This window comes from Vipera berus, assembly GCF_964194415.1.
Source record: "Vipera berus genome assembly, chromosome: 11".
Taxonomy (NCBI): domain Eukaryota; kingdom Metazoa; phylum Chordata; class Lepidosauria; order Squamata; family Viperidae; genus Vipera; species Vipera berus.
Window position 1 is genome coordinate 13642835 of NC_138214.1, and position 16889 is coordinate 13659723.

Here is a 16889-nt window from a genome sequence, read left to right on the forward strand (position 1 = left end):
GAGGATGCAAAGAGAAAGAGAGGGGGAGAGAGAAACAGAGAGAGACAGAGATGGAGACAGAGAGAAGGGAGAGGGAGGAGAGAGGAAGAGGGGGAAGGGGAGAAAGAAACAGAGGGAGGGAGAGAGACACAGAGAGAGACAGAGAGAGAGGGAGAGGGGAAGAGAGAGAAAGAGAGACAGAGAGATGGAGATAGAGACAGGGAGACAGAGAGAGGGGGAAGTGGGGGAGAGGATGCAGAGAGAAACAGGGAGGAGGGAGAGGGGAGAGAGAAAGAGAGAGACGGAGATAGAGAGACAGGGAGATAGAGAGAGGGGAGAGGGAGGAGAGAGGGAGAGGGGGAGGGGGAGGGGGAGAGAAACAGAGAGACAGAGATGGAGATAGAGACAGGGAGACAGAGCGAGGGGGGAAAGAGGGGGAGAGGATGGAGAGAGAGAGTGAGGGGGAGAGAGAGAAAGAGAGACAGAGAGATGGAGATAGAGACACGGAGACAGAGAGGGGGAAGTGGGGGAGAGGACACAGAGAGAAAGAGAGAGAGGGAGGGACACAGAGAGAGAGACGGGGAGAGAGAGAGAGAGGGAGGGAGAGGGGGAGAGAGAGAAACAGAGAAACAGAGATGGAGATACAGACAGAGAGACAGAGCAAGGGGGAAGAGGGGGAGAGGATGGAGAGAGAGAGAGGGAGAGGGGGAGAGAGAGAAACAAAGAGACAGAGATGGAGATAGAGACAGGGAGACGGAGAGGGGGAAGTGGGGGAGAGGATGCAGAGAGAAAGAGAGAGGGGAGAGAGAAACAGAGAGAGACAGAGATAGAGACAGGGAGATAGAGAGAGGGGAGAGGGAGGAGAGAGGGGGAGGGGGAGGGGGAGAGAGAGAAACAGAGACAAGAGATGGAGACAGAGATGGAGACAGAGAGAAGGGAGAGGGAGGAGAGAGGAAGAGGGGGAAGGGGAGAGAGAAACAGAGAGAGGGAGGGAGGGAGAGAGAAAGAGACGGAGAGAGAGGGAGGGAGAGGGGAAGAGAGAGAAACAGAGACGGAGACAGGGAGGAGAGGGGGAGAGGGGAGAGAGAGACAGAGAGAGGGGGAGAGTAGTCCTCAACTACACCCATTCATTCTGTGACTGAAATTACAATGGCACTGAAAAAAAGCAACTTATAACACTTTTTCACACTTGCAACTGTTGCAGTGCCCCTGTGGTCACGTGATCAAAATGTGAATACTTGGACACTGACCTGTATTTATGATGGTTGCAGTGTCCCGGGGTCATGTGATCGCCTTTTGCGATCCTCTGACAAGCCAAGTCAGTAAGGAAGCCAGATTCGCTTAACAACCGTGTTACTAACTCAGCTGCAGTGATTCACTGAACAGCTGTGGCAAGGGAGGTGGTAAAATGGGGGCAAAATTTAGCAGCGGAAATTTTGGCCTCACGTGTGACCGTTAAGTCAAGGATTACCTACCTGTAAAAGGGGGTAAGTGACACGGCTGCCAAATTCACTGGCTGGATTGAAAGTCTGTGCTTTGAAGGGGTTCTGTTTCAGTTTAACATGATTTACTTTTTGCTTTGAATGTTCTGCTTGGCTCTACCTACAATTTGGTCATGCTTAAAGAGTACCATAAAGCTGGGATCCAAATTTGCAAATGATGGGCACAGTGTTGGAATGAATACATATCACATACTAAAAGGGTGACCTCATTCTACATATATTTATATGAGAGAAGAAAGAATAACATGGTAGTAAAGTAGCTGATTGCCCAACCTTGCGACTCTCAGGCGAGCCGTAAGGATCCTCATCTAAAATCTGTTGTAAATAGGTATCTCCAACCATTTGTTTTGTTACAAGAGAATTGGAAGTAGGAGGTTCCTAGTGTGTAGAAGGAGACTGTGCAAGCTGCAACATTAAAAGATCAGTGTCAATGCTTTAAGTACGAGTCCAAGTGCACAAACATTTTCTCTGCCATTGTGTGTGTGTGTGTGTGTGTTTGTGCTAGGGAGAGGAAGTTGGGAAGATGTGGGAAAGTTTCAAACAATGGACCAGAAGCAATTTATGAGCCTGCATTAAGGGCTTGATAGAATGGGGAAAGACAGTCCATTAACCTGTTGCACACAAAAATATGTCTGTTGTTATTATTGTCTATAAATTCTTCAGTTGCCTGTGGAAAGAGGCACCATAAAAATAGTGTGACTGATAAGGGAGCCATAGTAAGCAGCCTGTTAAACAGAGCAGTAAACTCAGCACAATGGACTTGATCTTGGGCTGCTGTTGTAAAATTCAGCACAAAGGCACACACACTTGCAAGGAACATAGTGAAAAAAACCTCCAAAGTGTGTTTATGAGTCAAGAAGTGCAAAGCATTGATGAAGTGACTGACAAGTATTCACAAGGGTGGCGTGTTAATTTTCAAACTCCAAGCTCTTCTATCCGACTGAATGCCAGCTAGCTCAGTTCTACGACATTAAATAATCCACTGTTTGGGTTGAAGGCGCTTTTCAAAGGAAGGTGTTTCAACTGCAATTGTATAACACTCTTGGTTTTACGATTCTACAGCAGCCTAATCCCCCTTCATAGAAGTGAACCCTAAATACACCCCTTTTTTTTAACCATTTCTGAAAAATGCTTGATTAAGTCAAGAAGAGGATGAGGAAGAAGAGGAGAACATGATGTTTATTAAAGAATTTCTGGATTCCATAGGGTTATAGAAGATAACACGGAGGGGGAAATATGAGTTTTTTAGTCATGTCAACATTCTACATTTCTCATAAAAATTTTACAAGGGTTCCAGATAGCTGTTGCCTTCCATTTCCAATTGATTCAAAATCTATTCAAAAGGGAAGACTGAGCTGTGCCCGAAGTGACTTTTGAAGTTGGACCTCTGGAATTTCTCCAAAGTGTGAACAGATTTTCATTACAAGGAACAGGCATGATATTCCCTAGTGATAAAGAACGTTAAAAAGTCTTGGCACATGTTGAGTGGTTCTATCACGTAGTAGGAGAAGCTGTTGTTCTGCTTCAGTGGAAATGTGAATTTCAAATAAAATTTGGAATTTGGCTACTACTTTAATAAACATACTGCAAAAAAAAAACCAACCAACCCCACACCTCAGAATACATTACTCGCTACAAAAATAGATTTCAGTAAGAATTAAATTCCAAGTCTTTTTTCTTTCTTCAAAAGGAATTTGAGAGCCAGTAGCCCTTAGTCAACAGGCCAAGGGAATAATTTAACCCCACACAGTTGCAGGCATGCACAAACCAACTCTAAACTAACTAACTCTAAACTAAACTAAACCTAAACTAAAAGTAACTCTCATCCATGTAGTAAGAAACTTAAACAATGTAAAGGTAAATGTAAAGGTTCCCCTGCACATGCGTGCTAGTCGTTTCCAACTCTAGGGGCCGGTGTTCATCTCCGTTTCAAAGCCGAAGAGCCAGCGCTTGTCCGAGGACGTCTCCGTGGTCATGTGGCCGGCATGACTAGACGCCAAAGGCGCACAGAACGCTGTTACCTTCCCACCGTGGTGGTCCCTATTTTTCTACTTGCATTTTTACGTGCTTTCGAACTGCTAGGTTGGCAGAAGCTGGGACGAGTATCAGGCGCTCACTCTGTTACGCGGCACTCGGGATTCGACCCGCCAAACTGCCGACCTTCTGATCGACAAGCTCAGCGTCCTAACCCACTGAGCTACCGCGTCCCTTATACATGTACTAAACAATGTACTTAAGTGAAAATAAAAAATAGAGAATTTTATTTATTAAATCGATTAGCTGCCCAGCTCCTTCCTCTGGGTGCCATATAACCTAAGGCAGTTATAAATAGTGATACAACAATCCAACAAAACAAAGATCATGAAAAAGAACACCATCATCCAAACAAACATCCCACAATCTTCTCAGAGCACTGAGAATGTAGTAGACTTGAGTTTTGGTTTTCCATTTTTTTGAAAGAAGCTTCAGCTGAAGTTTATCTTCTTTGAGTATCCCACATAGGTTGATGACACCTAGAAGGTGGGGTATAATATACGATACGTATTCTATGACCCCCCCCCCCTGACAGTTTCTTATCAAGGGATGCCTGTCGGATACGTTCTCTTTACAAAAGGAATTGCAAGACCCCTGCCATGCTTTTTTGATTGGGTGGAAAGAGTAACTTTTAATAATACGTGCCAGTGCCGGAGAAGAATTGATCTGATCACAGAGCTGGTATAATAGGATTTAATTCTGCTTCAGATGTGCCAGTTTTAATAAAAAAGGATTGAACAAAGCTCAAATAAATTACATAGAAAGGTCAGGCTTATTGCCTGTACAGTTCTGTTAACTCTACCAGAGACAGTTTTTAGATACTGTATGTATAAGAATTTTTGATTTGGGGGAAGTAGGATATGAACTGTATGCATGGCTGCCCCATTATTTGCAATGGTGATTCATTTACAAATGAGAGCCATCCTTGCTTAAGACAAAGCATCCTTAAAGAGCCTTCACCTATGTTGAGGCTTTGTTTATAACAAACTACCTTCCGTTCACTTAGGAAAGGAGAGGTCTTAACTAGTTTGTGGGCTATGAACAGCAATCTCTTTTATGTACTCACCTCGTCCCATAAGTGTACAATGGTTTTAGTCAATCATATTTAACTGTTAAATAGATCGGTTTATGGGAGAGATTTCTATCTTGCAAAAGTTATAAAGAGACAGATAAAATATAATTGTACAGTTGAGAGTGAAGCAAAGACATTTAATAGATCAAAGAATACTTCTGGAAAAATTAATAACTTCTCATTTTCTTTCCCTTTAAAGTTTTTGGGTTGATTAAAAGCTCCTCTAAACAGTTAACAGATTTCTATAAAGGAAATCAACTACTAATCATCTGATCTTGCCTGGGAACGTTGCAAACCAGTGTAGACATCTTTAAAAGAATTATAGAACTATTGTCTGACTCTAGCTGATTACCTGGGGGGAAATTCCACAGAATCTTGCAGGAGCCTAAATATGCCTCGTTATAATTGTGCAGAAATATATGGAGAAAAAGCAGGGAAATGTTTTTAAATCATAAGCACACTAATAATACAATGGTCTAAACAATTTATTGCCACTAAATATGGTGATGGACATCAACCTACAGTACGTATGATGTAGCATCATTGATTCAATTTCTATGGCCACCTATGAAACATTTGATTTGGGCAGGTGAATTTTTTCTTCTTCTCCTTCTCCTTCTCCTTCTCCTCCTCTTCCTCCTCCTTTCCCCATACCAGGGAAAAACATCATTCTAAATCAGACCTTCATAGGACATGTGAATTATTCATATCAGAATTAAATATCAAAGAAAATACATCAAAATTGCTAATTGCTAATTTCTCTGGCCATTGTCCAAACCATGAGGATTTCAGAAGATAATGCCCCTTCCCCCTCTGCTTGTCTATGCCTCAGTGGGAAAATAAACATGAACTAGCACATGCACGACATACTGTGAAAGTCAGGGAAGCCACATTACCACATATGCTCAGCCACCTGCCTCTCTGAACGCCAATGATTTATCCTGTCCCTTTGGACTCAACTGCATGAGGGTTTGGTTTTTTGCTTTTGTTTTTAAAAAAAGCTTCTTCTCCCCTTACTTAAAAATTCACTGAATCTTTGTTCTGCAAAGGGCTGGATCAAATTTGAAGGAGTGATCTATGAGATCAGAACCAGGAATAAGTTTCTCAACTTCTTTTTTTATTCTCAGGAGAACTTAAATTTCTGCAAGCATGGTACCCAGGATTATGAGGACAAATGAGATGAAAGGATTTGCTGGACAGGTCAAGTTGCAATCTAAGCATGCTGGCTAAAGATGGTGAGGGCTACAGACCGAAGCATCTGGAGAACATCAGATTGTGGGGAAGCAGCTGAATTACCCAAACGTTTCTCGATCTCGGCAAGTTTTAACACGGGTGGATTTCAACTCTCAGAATTTCCCAGCCAGCGTGCTTAAAATCATTGAAATTGAGAAACATTGATATAATCATTCTTGTCAACTTGAACCAATGGGGAACTCACTTCTCACTCACTGGCTTTAGAAACATATCCTCCATCACTTGTGTCAATGTATGTTGATCTTCCCTCTCTTCCCTTATTCATTTAGTCTAGCCTTATCTACTTTAAAAAGGGACGCGGTGGCTCAGTGGGTTAGGACATTGAGCTTGTCGATCACATGGTCGCCAGTTTGGCGGGTTGAATCCCGAGTGCCATGTAACAGAGCGCCTGTTACTCGTCCCAGCTTCTGCCAACCTAGCAGTTCAAAAGCACATAAAAATGCAAGTAGAAAAATAGGGACCCCTACAGTGGGAAGGTAACAGCGTTCTGTGCGCCTTTGGCGTCTAGTCATGCCGGCCACATGACCATGGAGACGTCCTCGGACAAGCGCTGGCTCTTTGGCTTTGAAACGGAGATGAGCACCAGCCCCTAGAGTCGGAAACGACTAGCACGCATGTGCGGGGAAACCTTTACCTTTACCTATCTACTTTAAATGACAGGACTTGATTTTTTATTGTCATCTGCTCATCTGCTTATCTGTTTGGTAAAAATTCTGGCCCTCCAAATGTTGCTGAGCTACACGTCATGCATATTCCGGTCTTTAACCATAGTAGCTAGCCATAGGACAGGTCTCCAAACTTGGCAACTAAGACTTGTGGACTTCAGCTCTCAGAATTCCAGGGCTGGCTGAGGAATTCTGGGAGTTGAAGTCCACAAGTCTTAAAGTTGCCACGTTTGAAGACCACTGGCATAGGAGATTCAACCCTGGTGGGTCAGAGCTTCTTCCATATTCAACGCATTTTTGCTGATTACCAGTCAGAGATGCCAGGAGGATGAATCTGTGGACTTTATCAATCAGAAGGACATCTTCTACCACCAATACACAGTAGGGAATCAATGCAATAAGTATCTTGCTGTCAACCATCCCACTGGGTTAGACAGCAAAAGAAACTCCTGGGACATTTTTTTTTTACCAAGAGTATAACTTTACTGAAGATTCCAGAAGTAGAAAAGCCAGTTTTCTAACTATTTTGTGCAAAAACAACATAGGGAAAACTTGCCCTTTCCCAACCCCCCCCCCCCCCGGACCTCCCATTGTCCATTGCTTGCCAATCTTTTGCACTCTCTTTGTTTTTCAGAACAGTCTGCCTGCCTTGGGCTTCCCCAGCTGGCAACCTTGAGGGGTGGGTTGAGTCTGTCTCAAGCTTCCAGTCGGCACACTCGCCTTCGAAATTTCCCACCCAAACCTTCCTGACGTTCCGATGCCTTCCCTCCCCCCTCCCATTACCACTGTCTAGTTGCCAGCAGGACTGCGTAGAAAGTCCACCATGACACACGCCTTGCTAACCATATGGTGCCTTCACTTTGGGTTGACTTCCTGTTCAAAATAATCAAAACTCCAACTGCTCTCACAAATGACCAAATGGAGACCACGCTGCTCAAGTTTTCCCTATTCCTGTAGTGGCAAACCTATGGCACGTGTGCCACATGTGGCACGCAGAGCCCTTTCTGTGGGCACGTGCGCCGTCGCCCCAGTCCTAGGCCTTCAGCTAGGTTTTATAAAACCTTTTCGCTTTAAGGCCTCCGCCGTGTGCAAAAAAAAAAGGTTCAATCAATCAATCAATTTCAACTTCTCGCAGGGAAAAAAAAAGATCTCGCAAAGTTGGAATTGACTGATTGAACTTTTTAGTCCCACCCAGTCTGCCATTACCACTGCAGCCATGCCCACCCAATGGGCCATGCCCACCCAATGGGCCATGCCCACCTAGCACCCGACGATACATAAGTGGGTTTTGGGTTGCAGTTTGGGCACTCGGTCTCTAAGAGGTTCGCCATCACTGCCCTATTCAATACTAGTTCAAACAATCAATTTTCCCCACATGGTCACTTCTATGAGCGTCAAACTAGTTACTATCACCCTATCTGGTAGCTAACCAAGTTCTGATTTGAAATCAATACATCCGCATCTCAAGGGCAGAAGACCAATCTACTAAGCTGCTCCGTGAACAAGGCGAATCCATTATACAAATCCAGTCTAGGATATTTCCCTTTTTTCTCTGATGTGGTGTTTATAATAAGCAAAATAACTACAGTAATGTTTCAAACTAGAAGCAGACCAATTCAGCATGCCAGAAAAACTTTACCCATCCTATTTTTCATGCCACATCTCTGGGATCAATAACTGCAGCTATTGATTGTCGGCATAAATTCAAAACATTCATTTACATTGAGTATCTTAACTTAATCAAGAAGCAGCAGCAGAATTTGGCCGAATTGATTTTCTTTTTGTGTTCAAGATTAAAATCAAACCTGTGGGAGAAACAGAGCATCCATACATTGTAAGGTACAAATGCTGTTAATTATCCATAACTATCACAATAACATCAAGAATCAAGTCGTCCCAAGAGGAAAAATCCATGATTATTCAGTCAGGAAAAATTACACAGATTATCTATGGGACAGAGGAAGAGAAGGTCTTTTCTCACACCTAGAAGTCTTTAAATTTTGCATTTGCACTGGCAAGGGCTGGACAATTTTCCTTGCAAATATTAAGAAGACAATATAACAGGTAGTGTTGGGGAAAAGATAAGCCTTGGCAATCCCAAAAGGCAGCTGGACTTTTGTTTTTCCCTCAAGAAGTTTTGCGTCTCATCCAAGAAGTTTCATTTGTGAACTGAAGAAGCTTCTTGGATGAGAAGCGAAACGTCTTCAAGGAAAAACAAAGTCCAGCTGCCTTTTGAAAAAGCACCTTTGACCCCTGATTTAAGGAATCAAAAGTCCATTTTCAAACTTGTCCTTTCTTGCTCCTTGGATAAAAGCAAGACTACAGCATTTCGTTGTTGTTCCTATATGTGAATAAATAATTCACAAGCTGAATAACCAACATTCTTCTTTGCTTCTTTATGTCAAGAAAGAGCTTTCAAATAAAGGGGCAGATGATGAAAGCAATCTTAACTGACAGATGCCATGCAACTCACCAAGGCAGTGTCAAATGTTTGCAAATGTGCAAAAGAAGAAAAAAAATCTACTGATACAAAGATAATAAAAATATACTAAAAAAAAAAAGCTTGCGGCTTACCAATATTGTAATTTACTAAGTTGCTGACTTTACTATCAGGAACTAGTCCTTTCATTTGATTGACAGCTAATTAAAATTTGACTAGATTAAAACTTCTGAAGGATTCTCACTTGCATTCAAGGCACTGTTCAGCAAACATAAAGGCCAAATGTTAAAACTATCTAAAACGTAAGCACTGAGAATTTATTTAAATCCTGGAAATTGCCTGGAATATTAAAAATCCAAGAGCAAATATATTTTGCATGCAAAACTCAAGTCTCTTCAAAATTTGCCATAAAAAATTGAAAACCTGGGCATTAAACAATATTCCTGCTCTAGATTATTGTTTCTTTAAAAAGTACAGTTCAAATGCCAGATTTCAAAAGCTGTTAAATGTAAATGTTTTAATACAATTATCTTCCACAACAATGATCATTTTCAGTGTCCATTGAAAGTGGAAATACTGCTATTCATGCAAGGGTTTTTGGAATAAATAGGATTTGAGTGCAGCAGTAGTTAATTTCCCGTTCTTTGTCTGGGTAAATATTCTCCCACATCCCTCCCGCTCGCATAAAAGAAAGTTATAATTTCTATGAAATCTAAAAAAGAACTTTGTGTTGAGGTAAACTCTTGGGTCTCAAGAAGCTCAGATCTGACCAACTCCAGGTTTCCACGCCTAAGTAGTGGCAGCACAATGTTTTCATGAACATGTATCCAGTTGTGGTACACTACTGATAGTCAACTTACAACAGTCAGGGGCTGCCATAAAGAAGAGGGAGTCAAGCTATTCTCCAAAGCACCTGAAGGCAGCACAAGAAGCAACGGATGGAAACTAATCAAGGAGAGAAGAAGCAACCTAGAACTAAGGAGAAACTTCCTGACAGTGAGGACAATTAACCAGTGGAACAACCTGCCTCCAGAAGCTGTGAATGCTCCAACAATGGAAGTCTTTAAGAAGAGACTGGACAGCCATTTGTCCGAAATGGTATAGGGTTTCCTGCCTGAGCAGGGGTTGGACTAGATGACCTCTAAGGTCCCTTCCAACTTTATTATTTATTAATTCATTGAGTGACAAAAGTTACAGCACTGAAAATGTGATTTCCCCCCCCCCCTTACGACTGTTACAGCATCCATCGAAATTCAGATGCTTGGCAACTGGTTCATATTTATGACGGTCGCAATGTCCTGGGGGCTATGTGGTTTTGCAACCTTTTGACAGGCAAAGTCAACGGAGAAACCAGATTCAGTTAACAACCGTGTTACTAAAACTTAACAACTGCAGTGATTTGCTTAACAGCTGTGGCAAGAAAGGTCATGAAACAGGGCAAAACTCACCATTGTTTAGGAACCGAAATTTCTGTGCTCAGTTGTGGCTGTAAGTAGAGGACTACCTGCACAGAACTTTGACAGCATAATTAAACACCGGTGCAACTCAAGAGACCAAAATTAAATTCAATACTCAGCTGATGTTTTACTGTGACTCAGATACATCCTATCTCTAAGCATGTTCTTGTTATCAATTCAGTATTAAAACTCTGAAAGTGTCCGTGGTCCTCCCGCACCCGTGTGGTTTACTGCTTCATTTAATCCTTTCTTTGCACTTGGACAAAGAGCTGCCTCCCATTGTTACAGCCTTGATCTAATAGAGAGCCATAAAAATCTCATAGGAAGTCAAACCTTGCAGCTACGTGATAACTGTATCATTTCCCTCCAGGTTGGATGGCTCCTTATTAATTTGTTGGTGCCGTTAAGTTCATCTTTCAGAGGAACAAAAGACGAAGCTTCTATGTGGCATTTACACCAAAGCAAGGAATAACGGCAACCACAATCGGAGAGCCCTCCCCAGCCGGCCTCTGTATTTCACCAATGATCAGAAAGATTAAAGGAATCTGGGGCTTCAAAAAGACACAAGTTACCTTGGGCGCCTTCATCTCATTTTGTCTTGCACCGCGACAATGCGGCTGGTGTTTAGACCTTGTGAAGTTCAGGTGCGATAAACGTTGGGCTGGCATTTGTGTTGCAATTATCGAAATGTTAAACCAAAAGGCCGGGCTAGCAAACTGGGGTGCTTTTGAATGGCTCCTGTCTTCATTTAAACACTTCCAACTTTGTTCTCTGCAACAGCCTTTGGCTGCTGAGGGGTTTCAGTTGCTTGCCCAAACCCGTGAACTTTCAACTTGGAATATGTCTCTGGAGATTCTGTCATCCGGGTCAGGGTTGTCCCAAAGTTGCTTTTTCAAAAGGCAACTGGACTTTTTTTTTCTTTGAAGGCGTTTCAGTTGCCATCCAGGAAGCGTCTTCATTTCTGAAGGCGTGAAAGTCCAGTTGCCTATTTAAAAAGCACCTTTGTTTCAACTTGGCAGAGGTTAAAGGAGTGAGGCCCAACCTTTTGGACTCAGGATGTCAGAAATTTGGAAATTTTGATTCTGCTGGCATGTCACACATACACACAGAGAGAGAGAGACGGGGGGGGGGGGGGGGGAAAGAGACCATTCCCTACATATTGATTTATTAAGAAAAATAGTAAGTCCAGTCATGTGTGGTGCTGCGTAGTATATCAAGAAATGTCCAATAATTACAAAAATGAAACACAAGTAAAACATACTTATTTTCAGAGGGACTAGCAGTTGCACAAAAGCACACCCCATTCTTGCATGGCCTCCAAAAATCATACCAGAACTGGACATGCTTCCAAGGATAGTTGCTGCTGAGTACGAGTGAATGCTGGAGTGTCATCCCAAAATGGATGGAGAGATAGAGATAGAGATAGAGATAGAGAGAGAGAGAGAGAGAGAGAGAGAGAGAGAGAGAGAGAGAGAGAGAGAGAGAGAGAGAGAGAGAGAGAGAGAGAGAGAGAGAGAGAGAGAGAGAGAGATGATAGATAGATATATTCTGCACTTCCATACAGATCTGAATCATGCATTTCTGGGAAATCATAACCCAGAAATGTGCAGAAGGAAGCGACTTTCAGAGCAGATATGGATGCCTGGTAATATTTGGTTGTTAGACATCCAAAGTAGCTGTTGTTTTTGTGTAGTTTTGTGGGGGAATTGGTAGAAGCTGTCCGAATCAACAAAGAGTATGTTGCTTCCTTTCCTTTGGAAGGGGAATCTATCACATAAAGAATAACACAAACCTGGCTTGATGTCTACCCCCAAACATCTATGCTTCATGTGGAATTTTATTTTTATTTGTCGTATCCCATCTTTATCATTTTTACAAATAACTCAAGGTGGTGAACTTATCCAACACACTTCCCTCCCTGTTTTCCCCACAACAGCCACCTTGTGAAGTGGGTTAGGCTGAAAGAGAATAACTGGCCCAAGATCACCCAACTGGCTTTCACGGCTAAGGAGGGACTAGAATCTAGTCTCCTGATGATTGGCCCAAAGTCACCCAGTTGGCAGGACTAGGGACTCCTGATAGACTCTACGTATAACCAGAACTCCCTTCATTCTCCCATTTCTCAATTTTGTAGCCAAATTAGAATGTTCTAAATGATGCTTTATCTCTGAACAGCATAAGACAAATGTAGACACCCTACGCGACTCACAGTCATGATGATTGACATGTACGGTTTGAAAGCCTTTACACTGGGAAGCTCTACTGTATACAGCAGGGGTCTTCAAACGTGGCCCTTTTATGACTTGAGGGACTTTTTAACTCCCAGAATTCTTCAGCCACCATGCCTGGCTGAGGAATTCTGGGAGTCGAAGTCCACACGTCACCCAGTTGACAGGACTAGGGACTCCTGATAGACTCTATAACCAGAAGAGCCTTGGTGGAGCAGTGGGCTAATGCCTCCTTAAGTAACACCAGCTGCCTGCAATTAGTGCAGGTTCGAGTCCCACCAGGCTCAAGGTTGACTCAGCCTTCCATCCTTCCGAGGTAGGTAAAATGAGGACCCAGATTGTTGGGGGCAATAAGCTGACTTTGTAATAATGCCGCTTGGGGGGGGCGAAAGCCCTAATAAGCAGGCATATACATAGAATGAAGGCTACTGCTAAGCTTGTAAGCCGCCCTGAGTCTTCGGAGAAGGGCGGGATATAAATGGAATTTTTTAAAAAAGGGCCAAGTTTGAAGGCCTCTGATATACAGGCATCCAACACTTCAAACAGCAGGCAAGTGGGAGAAATCTGAGCATAGGCGAAGAATATTTCTTCTTACACGAATACCTAACAGACCTTGCCTTTCAATGTAAGACATCAAGGACATGGCAGGATAGAAAATAACAGCATAGCAATAAATCTTTCTCTTCCAAAAATGGAAGCATGATGCAAGAACTTACCTGCAGATAAATGTCTATGAAGGTTCTCAGTCATCCAGGTCACAGTTGTATGAAAAGTGCTTTTTATTTTTGAAAAGGCAACTGGACTGATTTTTTTGAGGAAGAAGAAGAAGAAGAAGAAGAAGAAAAAGACGCTTCCTTTTGGCTGTTCCAAGAAGATTCCACACCTCTGATTCCACACCTGAGGTCACAGATAAAACCCCAACACTCTCAAGAATGTTTTGACTGCAAAGAAAACACAATCTTTCCATTCCCCCACCACCATCCTATCAGAACCCATCATTGCCCCTCATCACCACCAACTAATCTCAACTGTCAATAACTGTTTTTTCCATCTCCCACACCATCCAATACAAAACGGATGAAGCTTCCAGGACAGGAAGCGAAAGGTCTTCTTCTTCCTCGAAATAATCAGTCGAGTTGCCTTTTCAAAAACAAAAACTACTTTTGATATACTTGCAGACAATTCTGTAAATGCTACTTTAAAAAGAGCCTTGGTGGAGCAGTGGGCTAATGCCTCCTTAAGTAACACCAGCTGCCTGCAATTAGTGCAGGTTCGAGTCCCACCAGGCTCAAGGTTGACTCAGCCTTCCATCCTTCTGAGGTAGGTAAAATGAGAACCCAGATTGTTGGGGGCAATAAGCTGACTTTGTAATAATGCCGCTTGGGGGGGGCGAAAGCCCTAATAAGCAGGCATATACATAGGATGAAGGCTATTGCTAAGCACATTGATTTGTGCTTAGATTGTAAGCCGCCCCGAGTCTTCAGAGAAGGGCGGGATATAAATGGGATTAAAAAATATATATACATATGTCAAAAACTGTAGCTGAAAAAGAATTTGAAAATTAGCAGACAACGTTAATTGTGTCCTTTAACCTCAGGCTATTTTAATTCCATTTAGTTCTTCCACAATTATATAAAGTAGCAAACAATAATACAACTACAGAATCAATGGGGTTTGGGTTTTTTTCTTCATTGGCGTGAAAACAGCAGGGTATAAAACATGAAAACTAAAAAAAAACTCAGCACAATCTTTAGAGGAACAAGGGCCGAGTAAATTTTTGCTGAAGACATGGGAAATATCACCAAGGACAAGTGCACAAAAATATTGGAATGCATAAAATATTAAGCTACTCAATAGGTAAAAGGAAGGCAATTGTAAAAAATACAGATTTGCAAAAATTAAAAACCACGAGGAATTGAGGGGGACATTACTAAGAATACACAGAGAGCATCAAAAACATGGGTGAGAAAGGGAGAATTTTTTTTTTCCAGTTGGATACTATTTCTCAGTTTCACGTCTTTGCTTTCTTGGATTCTTTTTTTCCAGAGTTTTCTGCAGCAGATTCGGCTTTTCTTTTTTGAGACTAAAGGGGAAGGGGGAGGAAAGAAAAAAGAAAATGTCATTTTCATTACTCACACAGCATTTCAGAAAGGTAATGAAACTGAATAGGCCATTATGTTGCCAGCTGAAGGTAACAAAGAACCCTCGCTAACTTTCATCCATCCATATAGACACATTTCGACCCAAAAGATGAACAAAACGGGGCCTTTGAAAAGACACACAGTGCTGAGCGAAAATTTGCAAAGCTTTTCAAACTGCGCTTGGAATCCTGCAAAACGGCCTGTGACCTCCAGTGCGGTCAGAACTTCCAAATAAATTCTACTAATACACGGCGATCCGAGTTAAACAGACACCACCTGAAACAGACCGGTATGGCATGTTTTTTTTATTAAACTCATTAATCAAATTCAATGACTTTGCTGAAAAAAACTGAGAACATCCTACCAAAAAAAAACACCCAGCTTTTTAAAAGGGGGAAGCTGAGTCAGATGTTCCAATCGATTAAACAATAACCCTGCCTGACTTTGAAGGGCTGTAAAACACACAACGTTGGTTGCCACGACTGCCTTTCAATAACAAGAGGCACAGTATCTGAATCACGCTATCAGGCATAGTAGGTAGACTAACTAGGAGATCAGCTCCACAGGAAAGCTAAAATGTCCTTTTATTGAGATTGGCCATTAAGAACAGCATCTTAAGAGCCCTGGCGATGCAGTGGTTAGAATGCAGTATTGCAGGCTAATTCTGCCAACTGCCTGGAGTTCGATCCTGACCGGCTCACGGTTGACTTCTATCTTTCCGAGGTTGGTAAAATGAGGACCCAGATTGTTAGGGGCAAGATGCTGAATCTGTAAACCGCTTAGAGAGGTCTGTAAAGCACTGTGAAGCAGTGTATAAGTCTAAGTGCCACTGCGATATAAGAGCCGTAGTAGCGCAGTGGTTAGAATGCAATACTGCAGGCTGACTCTGCCCACAGTCAGCAGTCCGATCCTGACAAGCTGAAAGTTGACTCAGCCTTCCATCCTTCTGAGGTTGGTAAAATGAGGAGCCAGATTGTTGGTTGGGAGTATGCTGACTCTGTAAACCGCTTAGAGAGGTCTATAAAGTTCTATGAAGTGGTATATAAGTCTGTGCTATAGTGCTATCTTACAAGTCTGATTGTGTTGACCCTCACCCCTTCTTATACTGCAGTGATTTAGAGACGGGGGTGTGTCTGTCAATCATTTCTGAATGATATCTCCTTGCTCTGGACTTTTAAAAAAATGTTTCAGCCTTCTTTTGCCTAGGGAACAGTTCCTGCCTATTTCCATCAAGATCGCCCTCCTTATTCTCTCTGTATGCCCTATCAAAAAACATTCTCTGTGGAACTCATAAATCAGGGATACCTGGGAGCTGAATGTAAGCACCTGTGGGCTATGCAGCAATGACCAAAACTACTTGTAAATGTGTAGCAGAATAGCTGAAACAGAAGAAATTGATTTATTTTGGAATGGCCAGCTCAAAGACCTCATCATTAAATTAATTGAAAATGCTGAAGCAGATATTTAAAGTAACCAGTCTGGGCAAGAAGCCCCCAGAATCAGTGAGATGAAGAAGCAATTCTGCAAAGAATAGGCAAAATAACTCCCAGCCATTGCGCAGAACGGATCAATAGATACAGGAAGCTTGGAAGAAGACACTCCCTCCACAGAAGATATCACCAATACTTAATCTAAAGCCGCATATGATTAAGGGTCGGAGACTAAAACGTAAGAACAGTTGCAGTAATTGGATATGGCTGGTATAGAGAAAACGAGGATTGGGGTGACATGGTAGCAGTGTTTCAATATTTGAGGGGCTGCCACAAAGAAGAAAGGGTCAACTCATTTTTTAAAGCACCTGAGCGCAGAACAAGAAGCAATGGGTGGAAACTAATAAAGGAGAGAAGCAACCTAGAACTAAGGAGAAACTTCCTGACAGTGAGAACAATTAACCAGTGGAACAACCTGCCTCCAGAAGCTGTGAATGCTCCAACAATGGAAGTTTCTAAGAAGAGACTGGACAGACACTTGTCTGAAATGGTATAGGGTCTCCTGCTTGAGTAGGGGATTGGACTAGGGGGTATAGGCAATTGTAACTAACTCTTAATTAACTGTCATGCTTTTTCCCAACAAAAATGGTGAACAATGGATTTGGGGTGCTGTTTGTTTAACCAGAA

General features: G+C 42.4%; 1 protein-coding gene across 1 annotated transcript in view; it reads right to left on the reverse strand.

Annotated features, from left to right (window-relative positions):
- Window positions 1–14215: 14215 nt before the first annotated feature.
- The window catches only part of SMARCA1 (SNF2 related chromatin remodeling ATPase 1), a 50544-nt gene continuing 47870 nt past the window's right edge, over window positions 14216–16889 (reverse strand). Inside the window, exon 24 of the mRNA XM_081336932.1 lies at window positions 14216–14714. Coding sequence (XP_081193058.1) covers window positions 14643–14714 — 72 coding nt within the window. The 3' untranslated portion in view covers window positions 14216–14642. The remainder of the gene's footprint in view (window positions 14715–16889) is intronic.